Raw genomic sequence first — 19606 nt, 5'->3', positions numbered from 1 at the left:
AGCCAACAGTATTATTTCTGTATGATATATGTGATTTTGCACGTTAACATGACTTGGACTCCAGAATTATAGTACCCTGGGAGGCCTTCATATGGCTGAAGTATGTCATTTCCGTTCTTCTCTAACTAGGCTCTGAAAAGTACCTTGGGATTTCCATTGATTCGGTTTGAAGATGCTGTGATTAATCTGGATCCATTTACTCGGGTACATCCCTATGAGACCAAGGAGTTCATCATCAATGATATCCTCAAACATTTCCAGGAGGTGAGCTTTGGAGAAGAACTTAGTGGCTGGAGCATAAGCAGAATGTGTTTGTTTTAGTTGTTTGGGAGCTTTGGTTACTAAGATATTGCTGTTGAGAACCCAGTTCAGCATTTCAGCTCTGTTTGTTGTGTTACGGTTCAGGTCACATCCCATGAAGCCCGTATACATCATGAAAATCCCCAAGCAGCACATTGACTTATGAGCCATTGGTCTCATCCCTCAGAACTGGTCTCAGGGACTTTCACTGGATTAGTCACAACTGTTAATGGTTTAATTGATGTTTTAATGATAACACAAAAGACTGTGAACTCTTTTTATTTACCAGGCATGGGCCTACTTTCAAAAACCACACCAATGTTCTCAGAGCCTGAGTTTCTGCCCTTCTGTTGGGCTTGAACATTTTTTTAACCAAGTTGGACATTTTCCATTTTGTATTTATTGTTCACACCGCAAAGAACAAAATAAAAAGCCAAGGCATACTCTTTGATGAACAGATAGGTTAAGATTATGTCAAATTTATTAGCTGTCAAACTTCAAATATATCCTGTTCTTGCTTTCTTTTCCCTCCTTCCCTCCCTCCCTTGACTTTCCTACCTGGTGATATTTCCACCTAATTGTAGGGAGAGTGATATAGCAGGTATCACTAGAACTTGAAATCAGGCAGTAGAGGTATTAAAAAGTGAAGGGTTGCTGGATAAGTCTGTCCATGCCCTCCCTGTGGCCCCCCAAATCTGCTCCTTCACCACAGCTTAGGAGGAGAATTAAAAAGCCACCTCCTTCCTTCACTTTGCTTTCAAAGTTCTCCCTGTTCCTGATTCTTCCTCTGTTTGTAGGAATGATGGAAAAGAGGGAATGAGGTATATACTAATAAATATTTATAAGAGGTCTTCCCTGTTTTGTATTTTATTCTTCTAAATGGCTTTGAAGATTATTGATCAGAGTGTTGAAAGCAGCCTCTGGGATATGTATCTTGGGAGAAGTTTAGTTGTAGCCCAGGAACGTACAGGAGATTATTTTGTAGTTGGTAAGGATTAAAAAGTAATTGTTGATAGTGATGGGGAAGGAGGACAAGATTGATTTCTAACCTTTTTGCTTGAGAAATGGTATCTGCAAATCTAAACAGTTGCTGATTTTATTTTCCTTTCCTTACTTAATTGACAGGAACTGCTCAGCCAGGCAGCTCGTATTCTGGGATCCGTGGATTTTCTTGGCAATCCCATGGGACTTTTGAATGATGTTTCTGAAGGGGTTACTGGACTGATAAAGTATGGAAATGTCGGGGGCCTTATCAGAAATGTTACCCATGGAGTATCAAACTCTGCTGCCAAGGTAAGGCAATAGAGGTGAAATTCCATTATAATCAGCCTCTTGAGTCCTCTCTACATTACTGTAATTTCTTTTATATTTAACAGTTAGTGAGAAGTAAAATTAATGACTTTTCTTTCATTGCCAGCATGTGCTCCCCTTCCCTCACCTCTGAGAACCTGTCACCAGGTCCATGGAGTCCAGCTCTAAAACATCTCTTCTTCCTTCCTCTCCATCACACTACCTTAGCCCAGGTTCTCATTATCTCCTACCTGGGCCACTGCAGCAGCCCCCTGACCCCTTGGACTTCATTCTGGCATCGTTCACACTGCTTTCCTGTCCCAAAACTACCTGTGACCACCCGCAGATGACAGGATAAAGCCCAACATGAAGTGCAGCCTTCTAGAGTGGAGCAAGCCTCTGGGCAGTCTGAATCCAGCAGTGGAAAGACAGTGGTGTGATCCTCATGTCTCTTGCAGCCTACTTGGTTTATTGTTTACTGGCATCTTATTTTGGTGGACATTTTGTTCATCTACAGTTTCTTTTCTGGCAAGAACTGATTTTATATGCGAAGCAAGAAAAGGTGAAGGTAGGTAGTTGAAGGGTTATTGCTGTTTGACAATATGCAAAAGGCCTCCTCTACCTTTCAGACAGCAAACTTTTCTTAAAAAGATTGTCTCTGCAGTGACTGAGCCAGATTTGAGAAAGATTCTTTGCTCTCTGCTTATTTCCTGTAGAATGTTTGTTGTCGAGAGATTGTAGGTGTGTTTGTACTGTGGATCACTGGCATGTGAAAGTGGCTTTTCTGTAAAAAGACTTTTATGATACCATATAGGAATTATCTTAAGAAAGTGGAGTTGAATGACTTTTTTTGTATGTGGTGTGCTAAAAGAAAAACTTTTTAACAATGTGAAAATTAGGATCTCACAGCTTTATTGAGTGATTCATGAATCGGGCAGCATCCCATCCAGAGAGTAGAAGGGAGCTCCAAAGGGTGGTAGAAAGGGCAGGCTTTATATAGACGGGCTTAGACAATCAACCAGGTAGCCAGCAGCAAAATGGCTCCATTTGGCCAATACTAAGCCAGAGGGGCCTGGACACACAAGCTAAATGGGCTGGCAGACTGTGGTTGGCTGGCCTTACATTTTGGGCTCTGGGAAAGCCGAGTGCTGACAAGAAACAGGAACTAAATTAAGTTTGGTTTGCTGATGTGGGGCTGTCTTGGACCCACCTGCATTATTTAACAGGTAATATATACTATAAAATTTGCCACTTTAATTTTAAGTGTACAAATCAGTGGTATTAATTACAGTCACAATGTTGTGGTACCGTCACTGCCATACATTACCAAAACTTTTTTTATCACCCCAAAATGAAACTGAACCCATTAAGCATTAACTCCCATGCCCCCTTCCTCCTGGTCCCTGGTAACTTTGAGTCTATTTTCTGTCTCTATGAATTTCCTTTTTAGGTATTTGTAGAGGTGGAAACCTAGAATATTTGTCCTTTTGTGCCTGATTTTTAGGGGTCATCCATGTTGTAGCATATATCAGAACTTCATTTTTTGTTTGGCTGAATAATATTAATTGTATGGATAGACCATGTTTTGTTTATCTACCTGTCAGTGGACACTTGAGTAATGTTGCACTGTCTTCTTATTACTAATGTGTGAAAGCTGGGAATTTATTCCTGTTTTCCAAACTATTTTTTAGAGAAAATCATTCTTAGGTCACTTTCTTCAGTACTGTGGCCTGTGGGTCATTGCTAATTTACAAAACTTCATTGAACAGAACAGAAGCGAAGCATAATTTTTGGTTAGTGGTTCAAAATCGGCACTACTATCACTTTTTGAGAAAAGGAAGAGAGACTTCCTAAATCATGGTTTGGAAATAGGTGCAGGTTCAGAGTCTCAGTGAATGTATGCAATTCTGCTTTGAGTCATTTCTTACATTGCCCTGGACCTTTACCCCTGATAGCAATGTAGAAACATGGTGGCACAAATTCCTCATTATTCTTTTAGCTGTTGAACTTGATATAAACAGATGCACCTAAATATTTGCCATTTTAAATACCCTGTTCAAAAATATTGATTTTATTAAATTCTAATTAATATAGGAAAATTTCCTCAGTTTTTAATTTCTTCCTTTGTTTTTGCACCCCTGGACTTTAGTTTAATTTGAAATATGAATATGCTTATAGTCTCTTGAGGGGCCTTCCTCAACCTGGAATAGAAATGCATGCATGCTACAGAATTTGTTTTGAGAATAAAATGAGATGTGACATTATGAAAACTTTGAAAAATACAGACTGAACAAGGGAATTGGGCCTTCACTTTGACAGTTGTATTTGCATCGCTCTAAAATGTTCAGACTTGTACCACCAGGAAATCACCAGTGCACTTGTAATTGAAAGCTGACAAATTACAGTCTGCAAAGGAGGAACTTGCCACGCACTGAGAGTGGGAGATTCAAACCCCATATGGGACAACTGGGCTGTTATGAAACCCTTATTGTTCACTTGCCTGTAACTTCTCCACAGGTGAGGTCTCGTGTGGGATTCTCAAAAGTTTGCCTGAAACATCCTTTGATTTATGAAAGTCTCATTGTTTCCCGGTTCCTCTGTTTCCCCTAGAAAACTGTTTTTGAAGATTGAGGGTCAGCATGAAAATATAACTGAAGCTGAAAGGGCATGGTATTCCCCAGCTCCCACTTCATCCCTGGGCCCATAGGAAGGTCTGTGTGAAGGCGATGATGCGTTTTGTTGACTCGCCTGCTTTACATTGTTGCTGGATTTGCGTTCCAGGGCCTGAGTCCTGTAGGAGGAGTGGCCTGACCTCCATGTGATTGGAGTCTTTCTTCATGTATTTGTCCTGACTTGAATAAGCTAAATCTGTATTGGAGGGAATTGCTGTATAATTCATTTTGATACCGAGATCCTAGATGTGGTATAAAAATTACCACATCTGTATAGTATTGCACATCTATACAGAGTATTGCACATCTATACAGAGCAATAGATGATGGATGATGGATAGGGAGGGAGGGAAAGAAATAGCGATGTGACAGCACATTAAAGTTGGTGGATTGAGCTATTGGGGGAGAGGGGTCAGGATATGATGGAATTCTGTGTATGGGGCTAGTATTGTTTTTGCAACTATTCATGTAACTTTGAATTTATTTCAAAATAAAAAAAAAAGAATGAAAAAAAATTAGTCTATATATCTTTAAGAGGAGATAGTAAAGAAACTTAAAATTACCACCTCACATTGGAAATGGTAGCCCCAAGAGCTGGCTCTGTCAACTAGATACCCATTCAGGTCTTCTGTGATATGTTGTATTGCATTTGAGCTAAAGATCTCCATTTTCTTGTAGTTTTGTAGGTTGAAAAAGACCTGTGTTATTACTTTGGGGAAATGTTTGGTTTGCTTTTCTGTCTACACAAGAAGTTAAGGAAGTGCAAATGACCACAATAATAAGCTCTTGGCCTGTGGGAAGTATTCCTTTAAAGGGTGCCTGAATTCCTGTGATTAAAGAAAGGGGCCCGAGAAGAAGACAGAACTGTACCTCACTGTGCCCCAGCCAGCCACACTTTGCTACAAAGACCAGAGGGCTTTGAGTGGGGTTGTCTGACTCTATTAACCTCTTTTAATGTTGTGTATAACATATTTAGTTTTCTGGAGCAAGGACTTAAAGTTTTTATTCGATTTGCAGAACAATCCACACCCCTAAAAGATCATAAACCGCAATTGTAGAGGTAGGGTTATGCATTGAGGGATGCTTGGGGAAAATAATCAGTATAACTGGATTCTAAACCCATTCTTACCTTGAACTTATCTTTTCCTCTATGACTCTGGAGGGTTTTTTTGTTGTTTTCAATCTTTGGAGAGGTGATGGTAGTTCCCCTTGTCTCACCAAGCTGAGGAGCCAAGGAAATGAAGCACGTGAAAGCACAGTGAGAAATGGACAGATTCATTTTGTCATGTAAGAAGGTCACAGACTAGAAAGTCTTAGTCATCTGTGGTCAGATTTTATAAATAATTCACAGTAAATTTTTAAGCTCAGTTCAATTATCATAATCACTTCTGAAATTTTTCTTCATTTTTAATTATTATTTACTTTAATATTAGCTCAAAGGAATATAATTAGCCAATAATCTATGCCCTTTTATCCCCTTTCTTTTCTCTTAGCCTTTCCTTCTTATTCCTCAATTCCCAAAAATCATTTTTTGGATTCCAAATCTAAGGTGATGTGGTCCAGGAATCAGCCACCAAGTTGGGAGCATCTGTCCCCGACTCCCCTGCCTGTATCTTGGCAAAATGACTCGGTCCCTAAGTGGAACCTCAAAGATCTGATCTCATTCCCCATGGCAAGACAATCATTCCTGGAATCCTTTCTAGGAAGGTGATTTCTGTAAGGAAAGGACAGCATTTCAAATCCTGAAATGTGTCAGAGGAACAGCTTTCTCTGCAGTGTGAATTGCACAATGTAGATTTTCTCTTAGTTGTGTCTCACGTGAGTATCTTCAAGGCCTCTGACCTCTTTCAAAGCTAGAGCTTTGAGGAGACTTTTATTGAAATTTCCTCTCTTACATAGACTCTAATTTCCTTATATCTGTGATAATTATGTAATATTTTCATTTACTTAAAGGGAAATTATATAGCTGTTCTCAAGAAAATAAACGTTCTTTTCAAACTAAGACAACCTCCAATGATATTACAGCAAATGTTCTTTTTCTTCCCACCATAGAAAACCAGTGTTTACGGCACAGAGCTGTCATGTGGTCTTCCTAAGGGAAGAAGTCCAGCAGTGTGCTTAATTCCTTCCAGCTCAGGAGAGGAGCACTCTTGGTCCTCGCTGATGGAACCCCTGCTCTGTGCTAGCCTGCTCTCTGTCCTTCCTTTTGTGCCTTGATTGAGTCAGTAGAGAGTAGTTTTGGTCCTGGGTGCCTTTTTGATCCTAGATATGTTTTCGCTTTATGTTTATGAATGCAGATATTTTGATAATTTCTCTTTTTTTTAACTGAAATTATTTACATCAGGATCAGTTGTTATTCATAGAATTTTGTTTTACTGTTCATTATTTGCTACATGTTAATTTTAACAATAATTTTTGTAGTTGTTTTGTAGGTTTCTTTCTTTCCCTTTTGCTTTATGGTATTTATTTCCACTAAGCCTAACTTTCCCAGGTCAAATTCTACAGGTCTAAATTTTTCTCAAGAAGATATGATTCATACATCAGTTTTTAGTTAATAATTTTTATTCTCTGTAGTTTTAGGCACTGTTTTATTGTTCTATATCGTTGTATCATTTCTATTATTTCTTGGTGCAAACAGCATCAGTAGGACAAAGACATAGGATCAGGATCAGAGCATCCTGTTTCACTATGGAATACACACTAATTTGTAAGCATTTATTGAATTCCTCCCGTTTGTCAGGCTTTGTGATAGACCCTTTACATACACTATCCTGTGTATGTTCATCTCTATTTTACAAATCAGGAAACCAAGGCTTAGAGAAGATAAGTAATTTTTTCAAGGTGGCTTTGAAACCAAATCCAGCTAGTTCTGAAGCCCATGTATTTTCCTCGATGTTTTTCCTTTGTGTGTGTAGGGGTTTCTTCCAGGCACTGCAGAGAATATAAAAAAGTAATTGCTGCTAACTTCCCCCCAGAAGCTCACTTGTGACATCACTTTGTTAGATGGTAAGGAGCCTACCTTCGTATCATCTGCAATCACAAAACGCCCTTAGGAAATGGTGGCCACCGTGACCCTTCTGGAATAAGGATGGTTGTAGCCTAACCACCTCCTCTACAGGCAGTAAGACACCTTGGTGGTTTCAAAGGTGGTTGTATTCAGGTTATCGAAATAACCTGATCAGTAGCTAGGCTAGGCCTTATTAGCCCCATTATTTAAATGAAGAAACTGAGGCTCAGAGTTGCCCAAGGTCACCCACTGGTAACTGCAGAGCCACGGCCTGACCCTGGGTACTGGCCTCTCAATTCTCATTTTTGGTTCTACTGTTGAGGTATCGCTAACTGCAAGATTTGTTCTAGGCATTCCTCTATTATTGTAAAATAAAAATAAGAACAACAAGAAGGAAATCAAAAAGCCCCACCTGGTCTCAGAATGAACTTGGAGCACTTTTAGGAAAACCATCTGAAGGTAAATGCAAGCAATGTCAAAGTGAGATAGAGAGAGAGAAAAAAATCAAGACTGTTTAGATAGTTGAATGGAAAACCTAGCCAGGACTTTAGATAATATTTTGTTCTATTTATTTGGATTCCATTTGGGGTGGTAGTGTGCAGAAGAGCTGCTTCTCTTCCAGGAAACCAGATCTGGGGCATAGCAGCAATCCAGAGGAAACCGATTTCCCCGTTCCACACCCAGGGATCCTCAGCCAGCCCCTGCCATTAGTCAACCTCCTGTCAGATATACAGTGACCTTGCTCAGGACGGAGGGGTCCATCTGCCTTTTGTTTAAGAGACAGAATTTGTTTGTGTTTGTATTACAGGCAGCATATTTATAAGGCTCAATCAAACAAGACTAAAAGCACTGTTTATTCAAGGCGAAAGTTTTTTCTTTGCCCAAAAGAATGCATTGCGTGAATGTCTGCATGTATTCTGAAGGGAAAAAAGCAATTTATGACTTGTATCTGTTTTTGTCGTTATGTATGACTAGCTCTATTTTATAGTTGAGCTGATTATCCCCATAATAGCTTTTCCACGTACCCATAAGCAAGTAATAGGCGAATACCTTCTTATAAGCATTGGGGGTTTTAGTGTATTTAAGTTGGCACAAACCTTTAGGTTAAGTAAAATTCACTTCAGACAGTGATCCATGCCTTGGAGAATGTAGGTTTTCTATTTACAAAAAGACTTTGATCCTAAATAAGTCACCCACGGGATTTCTTTTCCAGCTAAAAGGAAGGACCTTCAAGTTGTGGTATATAGAGAAATGATTCAAATTCTTGGCATCAGAGTTTTTATTTTCTTCTGATAACCTTGAATACTAAAATGATTTCCTTAGTCTGAGCCTTTTTGGTTAGAGGCAAATTTTAGATGTTGAATGACCCACCAATGACCCAGCCTAACTTGGGCAAATCTCAAATATCTGTGGGGATTGGAAGGGGGGAAGGGTGGTGGCTGCAGCCTGAGAATTACATGAGCGACCCAAATTCACAGGCAGTCCCCACTTACACTTTAACAGCCTTGCTTGTGAAGGAGCCAGATGAATGGGGTTGAGCTCCCCTGCTGCCCCCCAACCCCCATGTCTATCCTGATCAAGCAGTCCAATAGCAGTCACAGGGGAAGGACATTATCACTGAAGCCCTACTTTTGAAACAGAAAGACTGAAAAAGTTCAAAACTTGTTTTCATTTCTTAATAGTATCTTAGTTAAAAATCAGGTCCCTTAAGTTGTTTTCTTAGACCTGAACCTCTCGTGTTTCAGAAAAATTAACTTTATCTTCCAAAACTGCAGCATATGTGGTAGAAAAGTATGTTCAGTTGCTAAATTGAAAAGACAGAGGATATCTGTGTCCTCCAAAGAATAGTGGTTTTTCTACCCTAGTGTAAATATGGTTAGTAAAAGAAAAAATGTGTTCCCATTTCTTAGATTGGCTGGTTACCCCAGGGTTGTGTTAGGGTATCTCTTTTCTGTGTTTTAATATTCCTCATATCAGGGTTTGGTCTTTCTGGAAAAGTTGTGACAAGCTTAAGATGAGATGAACTGTAACCGGTTTTTATAAACATCTGAAGGACAAATGGAATTCTAATTCTTGGCCGTGAAAAGCTATGGACTCTGTTGTGAAGGTCTTTTTTATTTTCCTTTAGTTCTTTCTGTATACTTCTTTTGTTTTTATAAATCTCTTGCCATTTTGACTGAATGAAAGTGTTTTCTTAGGAGAAAGGGAATTCTTCATTCCATATATGCTTAAAAATCAGAAAGGTATATAGATAATATAACCATCATTTTTGGTATAACGGCTGTATGTCACTTACTGGGCTAGGAGTTTTACATATGCTATCTCATTTTAATTTTCACACACAACCAATAAGGAAAGAAGTATCTATCCCCTTTCTACAGATGAGGAAAATGAGACTCAGAATTCTCAGTTAACCTGCCTAAAGTTATTGGAATCTGTAGTTTTAGAAAAAAAGTGAATTTCAGGGTCTGCCTTGCTCTAAAGCTCATATTTTTTCTCTACACAGTGCAGCTTCTCATATACGATCTTCTACTGACTGTAGAAGTGAAAAGACAGGCAATTGGAAATGACATTATTTGAAAGTAAAGTTCAAATAGTTTTCCATTAATTTCCAACATTAACTTCTGTGTTGACCCTGGAAATCTTTGCGCTGTAATTGCCAAACTTTCTGAATTAATCTTTACTATCTGGGAGTCCCTATTTTAGTATAAAAGGGTTAAAATGGGAGAAGAGAAAAGAGTTTTATTTACCTAAATAGAAAATGTGTGTCTCAAGCATTTGTCTAAACTGACAGTATTTTCTCAGATACTTTACATGCCTGAACAAGATTTATTCAAATTCAAATAATGTGGGGATTTGCAACGCTCAGGCCTTCCCTCCTGCTCTGCCTGTGGAGCAGACCCAAGCTTCATGTGTGCCGAGCTGACAGTGACCTTCAGAACACTTTCCCAATAGCCGTCTTCCCCTAAATGTGTATGTTAAATTATAATTTCTTCAAGCCGTTTCCTGAGCTTTGCTACTTTAAGCATTTCTAAGCAATTAGGATGTCATTTAAAAATTATCATATTTGGTTTCTAGCACATGTACAGCTGGGAGATGTACATGTGAAACATATTAACATGAAATTAGGGAGAATTGCACTTTCCCACTATCAACTGATGTCAGAAAATATACTTATTCTTCCCAAAAGTCCTTTCCTTTCCTTTCTTTCTTCCTCCTTAGTCTGTAATACAGTGTTCCAGTTTGTTAATGCTGCTGGAATGCAAAATACCAGAAATGGGGGTTTACTTCGTTACACAGACAGTCTTAAGACCATAAAGTGTCCATCATCAGGGGTACCTTCACTGGAGAAAGGCCATTGGCATCTGGAAAACCTCTTTTTGCTGGGGAGGCACGTGGCTGACGTCTGCTTGCTCTTAGGTTGCGTTTCAAAATGACGTTCTCCAAAGTGTCTGTGTCCGCTTCCAACGGCCGTCTTCAGAATGTCTGTCTCAGCTCCAGCTAGCTATGAGTTCCTTCTGGCTGAGCTTATATAAGGCTCTAGTAACCCAATCAAGCCCATGCTGAATGGGCGTGGCCACACCTCCATGGAAATACTAAACCAATAGGTTCCAGCTTAATCCACACTAATACATCTGCCCCCACAAGAATGCATTAAAGAATATGGCTTTTTCTGGGGGACATAAATATACAAAACGGCACATACAGCCTCTCACATTTTGTAGAGATATTTTTTTCCTTTAAGTTCCACTAGCAGGTTAGCTTTTGGATGCTTAGTGTTATCGTTGCTTGGGTGGAAAAGCCAGATGGAGAATGTTGGCAATAGCGTGTTGTTCTTGAGAGTTTTGTGGTTGGTTCTGTTGACCTGTTCTATGGTTTGCTTCTTGGAAGAAAGTTTGATTTATTAGAGTTTAATCATTCCTTATTGGAATAATATAATACCACTTTATATTTGTCTTTCCTCTTAGTGTTGATGAAGCTTTTATATATCTTTGATCCTTTTATAAGCCTGAAATCAGGAAGGTATTATTATTACAGCCATTTTACAGATGAAGAAATTGAGGCCCAGTTGAAGTAAATGACTTGCCTGAGGTGGCCAAACAGAAAATGGTAGAGCTTGGGACTCTTGGACTTCTTCCTAGATCCCCTTACTTCCAGAACGTTGATGGACAGTACTTTTGTTTGTTTCTTTTTACTCTCCTGATTGGACTCTGACTGATAGACCAGCTTTTTCAGTTTCTCTGGTAAAAAAAAAAAACAAAAAACCTTTCCATTAACACACGTCTCCTTCCTTTAAGGGCTAGTCCACATTCAGTATTCTGGTTCTAGTCCAGAGTCCCATGAAGGAGAATCTGATTGGCTCAAGAAGATCACGTGATGCTCTTCTAGCCCAATCAACTATAGCCAGTGGATTGAACATGTGGCTATCACAGATAACCCTGTTGGGGGTGAGGGCAGGTTTCCAACAGCTATCTAATACAGAACCCTATTTATTTAAAACAAAAGGGGGTTATGGAAACCCGGGGTGTACTAACGTGGGAATACTGACCATGAACATGGAAAAATAAAAACAATGTTGCTAAAGTAACACGGATACAGCAAAGGCATCTACTGAGTTTGCCTCATTATTTTAAATGGTTGCAAAATATTCCGTTTGTTTGACCAGTTCCCTACTGGTGGATATTTAGGTTTTGTCCAGTCCTTTGCAATTGTAAGCAGTGCTATAATAATATTGTTCTGCATACGTCTTTGCATATATAGGAGAGTGTATCTATAGGATAAATTCCTAGAAGTGGTTTTGTTGTGCAAAGGGTATGTGAATTTTAAATTTGATAGGTGTGGCCAAGCTGTCTGTCCTTCAACAATTTTAATTAATTTACCCATCCACAACAATGTATGAAATTACCTTATTTTCCTCACCATCCGTAAACATTTTAATTCTTGCCAATCTGACAGGTGAAATATGGTATTCCATTATAGTTTTAATTTACATTCTTCAAAACTCATCCTTCTCTGTTTAAAAGGTATTTGCATTTCTTTCTCTGTAAATTAAGGCCCTTTGCCCATTTTTCTGTTGTTAGTGTTGTTAGTCTTTTTCTTATTGGTTTGCTCCTTAAATATGAAGGAAATTGGACCTTTATCTGTCTTTTATTTTGAAAATATACCTTTAGTTTTTTTGTATTTCAGCTCTTTCTATGTTGTTTAAAATTTTTTTAAAAATTCATATAATCAAATGGTATCAGCTAGGAATATGTTCGTTTATGGGCAATAGAAAACTCATTAACAACTGGTTCAAACAGGATGAAGAATATTTGTTTCATGCAATATTCAGGGAAAAATTTGTACTTCCATGGGACACAGCACTATCTAGAATCTACCTTTCTGGGTTATCTGATTCTCTGGGAGGTATTTTACAACCCTGTAAATTTTAGCTAATTGATAGCAAAACAAAATAATTCCAGTCTATATACATGCAAATGAATTCTGTCCAGTAGAGAGGCAACCTTTTGCCTACACCCACCAAGGTAAAACCAGTTTTGTCTAAGTTTGCACATTCATTTCAATCTCCCTGATCTGTAATGGACAGTACTTCTTGCATCTCACCTGATACTATAGAAACTGACATCTTCTCCACATCAGACTTGGATTTCTACCAGCAATGTAGTCAGTGAATCTTGTAAGCCTGTCTGTCCCTGAAGAGTGGATTTCAGAAAACAGAAGTGGGAAAAAAGGTACGTTTCCCTTTTAGAGGCTTATTGACTCATTCATTAAGCATGGTTCTGTTTTTGTGGGAGATTTGAGGATCTCACAAAGAAACAGAATGTGTGATAAGAACAATTCCTGAAGCAGAATTTTTATAGGGGGGAGGGTGGTAGGAAAAAACATTTAAGGTTATTACTTTACATTCAATGATTTCTACCATGTTGGGGGGAAAGGGGCTGAGAGTCTGGCCTTTCCTTGGCTTTCTGATAGCCAAATGATGGTGTGACTTTTTTTTTTTTTTTTAATTAGGGTGGTTGTGGGTTTACAGAGCAATCAATCATAAAATACAGGATTCCCATATATCATCCTATTATTAACACCTTGCATTGGCATAATGCATTTGAATCAATGAAAGCACCATTTTATAATTGTACTATTAACTGTTAACCCAGTCCCTTTCAATCTAATGAATTAAAATAATACTTATGGGGAATATTTGTTTGCTTTATTAGAGGAAAATTTTTGAATAAACATTTCCTGCAAGTTATTGAATTTATATAATAGCATGTTGTTTGAAAACAATAATTCCAGTGTTTTCACCGAAATGAAAATTAAGCAAAGCATGCTTCAAAAACAGCACTGTTGTCTTTATAATATTTTAGAGCAGGATGTTGTGACCGGAGGGATTTTCTTCTCTTTTTTTTTTTTTTTTTGGTAACTTGGACATTGACAAGGATCATGCCAAAGTCAGTTTAAAAAGAAGATGTACTTTTAGTCCCTTGTAGTTTTATAGAAATTTAACCTTTGTAACATGCTTCTGCTATAATTGGATCCTCACAAACTTATGCTTTATAGAGTTCAAGTATTAGTATTCCCATTGGGCAGATGAAGAAATTGAGTCATGGTGAAGGTAATTGACTTCTGGAAGGTCAATCTGGGATCTTTTAGAAGAAGGCAAGGACCCAGGGCTCCTTTACAGCCCCAGGCTATTTCCCTTAGACCACACTGCTTCTCTAGAAAGCACCTTTCCCTCCTTTAGGAATTAAAGCACTTCCATGTCTGTGAGATTATTTAACCTTGCATGTCCCTTTGAGGCCACGGGGGCAGGTGCGATAATTGCTTCCTTTTTAGTATGGGAAATGAAGTCACACACAGGTTAAATGGTTTTGCCAAGATCACACAGTTCAGTGTTGGAAGAAGGTTTGGCATCCAGGCCCAACAACTCTAAGCCCCCTCCTTGACCCTCCAGGCTAAGTCTTCTTAGTGGAGGGCCTGAGGAGCATTCTGAGATGGGGAGAGAAAGTAGTGATAAAAATCTTGTTTTCAAGAGGAGTTCACTTTTCTGGCATCCATGCCACATTGTATGAGTGGTTTGTTCTAAAGCTGCAATTGAACATGCAAATCTCCATTCACACAGTCACTGAGAAATAAAGCAAAAGGGAAAAAGCCAGATCCATCTACCAGTCAGTGTTCCAGGAATGTTACCTGTCTGTTTGGATTTTGTGTCCAGTAGCATCAACAAGTAAAGTTTGTGAGCTTGCTACAAATAGTTGTTTAAAAATAGACTGACAAGACATATAGAAGTACCTCAATAGATTAGTTATAGGAAGAGATAAAAATTCTTCTTGGAACTAAACACAAGGAAGAATTTACCACTTGTTTCTCTTTAAAAGTTAAAACATACAGTAAACAGTATCTAACTTCAATTGTACTTTAAAAAAAAAATTGAATTCTATGGGAAGTCTAGTTCTAAACCTAAATTCTTATGGTATTGTTAACTCTAACCTCTGCCTGTTCATTCAAAGGTCATTTTGTATTTTCTTTTTCAGTTTCTTTTTTTTTTTTTTTTTGAAGGTTAATTTAAAAATATGTGTGTGTGTATATATATAAATTTATTTTTTCTCCTTTGTTCTTTTAACTCCTATAACATAAGTTTGTTTTGTTTTGTTTCCATCTTGTATTCTTCCTAGGAGATGTGTCAAACCCAAAACTTTTCTCACTTATTCCAATTGAACATGACAAAGCCATTTTTTTCCAGATTGGGGCCTTCAAAAACAATCTCTGACACTTTAATAGAAAATTTTAGAATAGCAAACAGATTGGGGAAAGGACTTTAAGATCAGCTTTTAACCCTCCTGAGTTACAGATGGAGAAACTGAGTAAGGTTCTCATAGCAAATTAGTCACACAGCCAGCTCTAAAGCTCAGACCTTCTGGCTACAAATCTGCTCTTCACCCCACCAAACCTCTCTAAAGAACTGGAGAGATGATGGAAAATAAGTTTCTGTGTATGGATTTAAAGATGATTCTTTCTACCAGAATCCCACCTGGTTTAGGCAGTCAAAATATGGTCTAGATGGGGCTGGCAGCTCGCGGGTACCTGCTTCTTGTCCCTTTAGAGGTAAGGGAGAGAAAAGCAGAGGCCAGAGTCCTGACTTTGTGTATATTTTCCAGCATTCCTTATGTTGATTTTATGTTTATGTGTCTTTCTCTCACAATAGAATGAGCTCCTTGAAGACAAGGGACTCAGTCATATCCATCTTTGCATTTTTAACCCCAAGCCCTGCGCCTGGTTTGTAGAAAGCCCTCAAGTATTTGCTGAGCTGAGCTGATCTGTTTTGTGTAAAGGTTAACTCACCTGAACAGGCAAGGGAGTATAGTTCCCTTGAAGCACCTCACGCCATCTCTTCAGTGGGTATCTTGCCCAGTTGTTAAGCCCATGCAAAATTGCATCTTATCTGAAAACAATACAAGATCTCTTCCCCACCAAAAATCAGGAACTCCCCTCCGTGATTAGATTCAGAGGGCAAATCTACATAAAGTTTGATAGACACATAGTCTTTGATGAGGCCCAAGTTAATGTAACTTTGTTGATCAAAATGAATTTTAAAAATTCCCCCAAATGTTCATGTTCATCTTCATGTTGGTATAATTGTTGTCATTGGGTTCCTTCTAAAGTCTGTGTGAGTTAAATAAAGAAAAAAAATATCCTTAGCACTGATTCTAACCTTAGGGAAGAAATGGCTGCTCACCATTCCCCTTGGTGTATACTGCGAGTCTGAATGCGTTCGTTGCCTGCTGTCCAGCAAGCCTGAAAGAGCTTGATGGTTTTGTGCTTGATTATGAGAACACTTCGATCTGAACTTTGTGCCTTTTCTAAATCTGCCTTCAAAAAGGAACTAACCACGCTGCCTGTGGCAGCTGCAAACACAGTGACTTCCAAGCAGACCCTGGTAGGTGAGGGATTTGCACAATTGCTTTCTGCAGAGCTTCATCCCCCTTTTCTCTCTTGATGTAAAGGGTCAGCCTCAGGAAGGCTCATGCACATCTGCATTGGTGGACAGGTGTGGGCAGATCCAGCCAGTGGAGTCTGGCTGCTGCCCTCTTCTGGCATTGCTGTGGAGTGGGCCCATGTCATCTTCACTAGAGTAAGTGCTTGAAACCTTTGCTGTTTGCTTTTTTACTTTAATCTGGAACCCTTGAACAAAACAGCAGACCAAATGGTTACTGAGCATTGGCCCTTCTCCAGGCCAGATGAAAACTTATTCCCCAACCACACCATCTTTCCGACTCAAATTCCTTATTTGGGTTCCAACCCTACATCATACAGTGGAGCCCCTGCTCAGTGGAAGTGTTCTGTCAGAGTGAGATTGCAAAGAGTTAACACTTTTGCTTTTTCGGAAAGTTATCCGTGAAGAGTATTAGTTGTTTAATAAAGCGTGCCTGCCCTCTCAATGAACCCGCCAGTGACTCTGCAGCTGGGGTCATTCCAAGTTCACGCGGTGGACTTTTGACTGCCTTCTGTGTCTGTGAAAACAGTCGGCAGCTCCTGCGGGGATCATTCATTCAGGCCTGTAACACAAAACTATTGCCAGCGGGCACCTGCTGGGGCAGCTTCCCAGGGGGCTCAGAGGGAAGATACCAAACTCATCAGGCATCTGTGGGGATCCACTGGGATCCCCAGCTAATCAGGCCTGCACTCGGGCCCTATTGTCCAGCCGACAGGCTGGTGTCAGAAGGCATTAGGGAGCCCTGGCCTGGATAGGATGTGAGCTAATTAAAGGCCTTTTACCGAAAGGAAAGTGTGTGTGTGTGTGTGTGTGTGTGTGTGTGTAGGAGGAGGAGGAGAGAGGTTTGGAAAGCATTTCCCAAATTTCCAGCACATTCTTTATCCTTCTCTTTTTATCTCTCATAACAGAAGAAAACAAATTAAGGGTTGGAACATTTGGTTATTTCTCATCTTAAACTGTCATTCATTTTGCCTGATACCATATTGGTTTTATTTATTCCCCCCACCCCCAACAAGGTAGTAAACTAACTTGTTTGAAGACCTAGGGTACATTTAAGTCTGGAATTTTCTTTTATCTGCCTCGTAATGATACATTTTTTAAACCAGTTTGTTTGCACATAAACCCACGCCTTTATTATATCGTTTTTGATACAGTTCACATAAGGTTGACTGTGTGCAAAGAAACATTTAGATTAACCTTCTACTACATGTAACAATCCTAGGAAATTCCAATCAAAAGCCAACAACCTGTTTCCTTCATCCTGGACTGTTGAGTGTAGCTGACTTTGTATTCTGATAAAGAATAACAACAATGTTAATTTTGTATTTCCTTGGCTTTTGTCTAACATCGTCTGTTGTCAGAGCTGGCCAGGAGGCTTGTCTACTGTCCATAATTACAGAGGAGTAATTAGTTTGACCACTTTGAATATGTTAGTGTATTCTTATTATAAGTTTTTAAGATGTTGATTGCATATTTTTTTTTTCTTCAGCATCCCTGTTCAGAAAACAAGAGATAGCCACTGATACTGACTGCACAGTTTTGAAGGCAGTTTTGAATCTAAACTAGAAGTAAAATATGTATCTTTAAAAATGAAACTTATATTTATTGACTGCTCCACCATGTACTCCTTTACCAGGTACTGTTCTGAGTCTTTACATGAATTGATTTTCTTCACCTTCATGACGATCCTGTGAAGTCTAGGCCCAATTTACAAATGAAAGTATTGAGGCCCAGAGAAGTTAAGTTCCCCCTGAGGTTGTTGAGAGCCAGGCAAGGAACCTAGGTTCTCGGATGCAGGGTCCATCCTGTTAAGCTCTCCCTCCAGCAGGCTTCCTTCTTGGTCCCCTCTGCAATATCATATTTGCAGGAATTAATCTTATGAGGCTGTATTTTAAAGGGGGTGCAGAGAATTTGAGTCACAGTTTAAAGTCATTTCCTGAAGACCCTCTGTTGTATAATTAGCTCTTTCGTAGACTCTGTACCATCTAAGCCAAAGGGTGTTGCTGAGAACCAGGAAATTGTTCTAATCCTGTCCTGAGACACTTAGGGAAGGTGTTTTTTTACCCTAACTCCAGAGAGCTGACTAAATAAAGATTTATAGGTAAAAAAGTGAAACCTCATGTAAATAAATGTTATTTGTTGCATCTATACATTAAATTCCAAACCATATGTAGGCAACTAAAAATGCCAGGCTCTGTGCTAGGCACAGGGAAACAAGTGTGAATAAAACAAGGTCTTCTCCCCTCAAGGTTGCAGTCCAGCAGCAGAGAAAGTCATGTCAACAGAAGCATATACCAGGTGCTAGGACAGGAACACTAAAGGGGGACAGTGTTTCCTCCCCAGGGCAAGGACGAGTACAAGGAGATGTTTGCTCTGTGGGCAAGATGCAGTCCAAGCAGGAGGGAGCCTTGGTTCAGTAGCACCAGAGCTGGGGGGATGGGGCACTGGGCCAAGAAAACTTGCCATCCAACCACCCAGTCTATTCAGGAAAAGACTGGCCTACCATTTTATACCCATTATTTCCCCTTCTTCTCCCCCTTACCCATTAGGTGAAGTTTAAGGGGAAGAGACCTAACTGAATTTTTCACTTTTTAAGCCTAGTATTGTTGTCCTGATACAGCCGTAATCTATATGTAAAATGTTAACTGATATAGTTTTGCAAATATTGTGTACGTGTGGGTAGAACCATTACATCTTTCATAGAGGGGGCCCGAGGAAACAAAATAACAACCCCCCCACCTCCTGTGGATAAAAAAAATTCTGACTTGCTTTTTATACAATCAGCATTAAAGCCAAATCATGGCCTGTTTGTTGCAGATAGATTCCAGATTCAGCCAAACTGTGTCTTTCTAACCAGAAATCTCAGTTAAGTACTAAGTCATGGACTGCCTCTGGCGTTCCCAGTAACCTAATATCTTTATCTAGATATAGCAGAAAATCACCCTCCCTAGAGCCCAGTGCAAGGAACCTAAGGTCCTTGTTAAGGGCAAAGAAGGCCTTTAGACCTTATTTAAAACAACTGGAACAGAAAGGCAGGCAGACAGGAGGGAGCCGGTTCATCCCTCAGCTGTTGCTTTTCTGCCGTAATTTGGAACTTGACAGGTGGAGTGTTTGCTATTGATTTTCAAGCCACATTTGGGAAAGTAACTTAACTGACCTCATTTGATAGGTCCCTTAAACTGGTTTCCCCATTTTCTTTAGACAGAGCTAAACAGAAGAGTTTCAAGTCTCTATGGTTAACTTGAATATATAAGCTACCGTATCTCTCCACTACTTTTTAGTCAGTTTCTCTTCCTTTTTGCTGAGAGGTTTGTTTCTAAGGTCTCCTTTGCTTTTAATGGTGGA

At 39.3% G+C, this 19606-nt stretch overlaps 1 protein-coding gene across 1 annotated transcript in view; it reads left to right on the top strand.

Annotated features, from left to right (window-relative positions):
- VPS13D (vacuolar protein sorting 13 homolog D) overlaps positions 1-19606 on the top strand; it is a 303465-nt gene that overhangs the window by 211582 nt on the left and 72277 nt on the right. Inside the window, 2 exon segments of the mRNA XM_037828496.1 lie at positions 130-264; positions 1426-1593. Coding sequence (XP_037684424.1) covers positions 130-264; positions 1426-1593 — 303 coding nt within the window.

This window comes from Choloepus didactylus, chromosome 2 (genome assembly GCF_015220235.1).
Source record: "Choloepus didactylus isolate mChoDid1 chromosome 2, mChoDid1.pri, whole genome shotgun sequence".
Classification (NCBI taxonomy): domain Eukaryota; kingdom Metazoa; phylum Chordata; class Mammalia; order Pilosa; family Megalonychidae; genus Choloepus; species Choloepus didactylus.
This window is presented reverse-complemented; position numbering and strand designations above follow the sequence as displayed.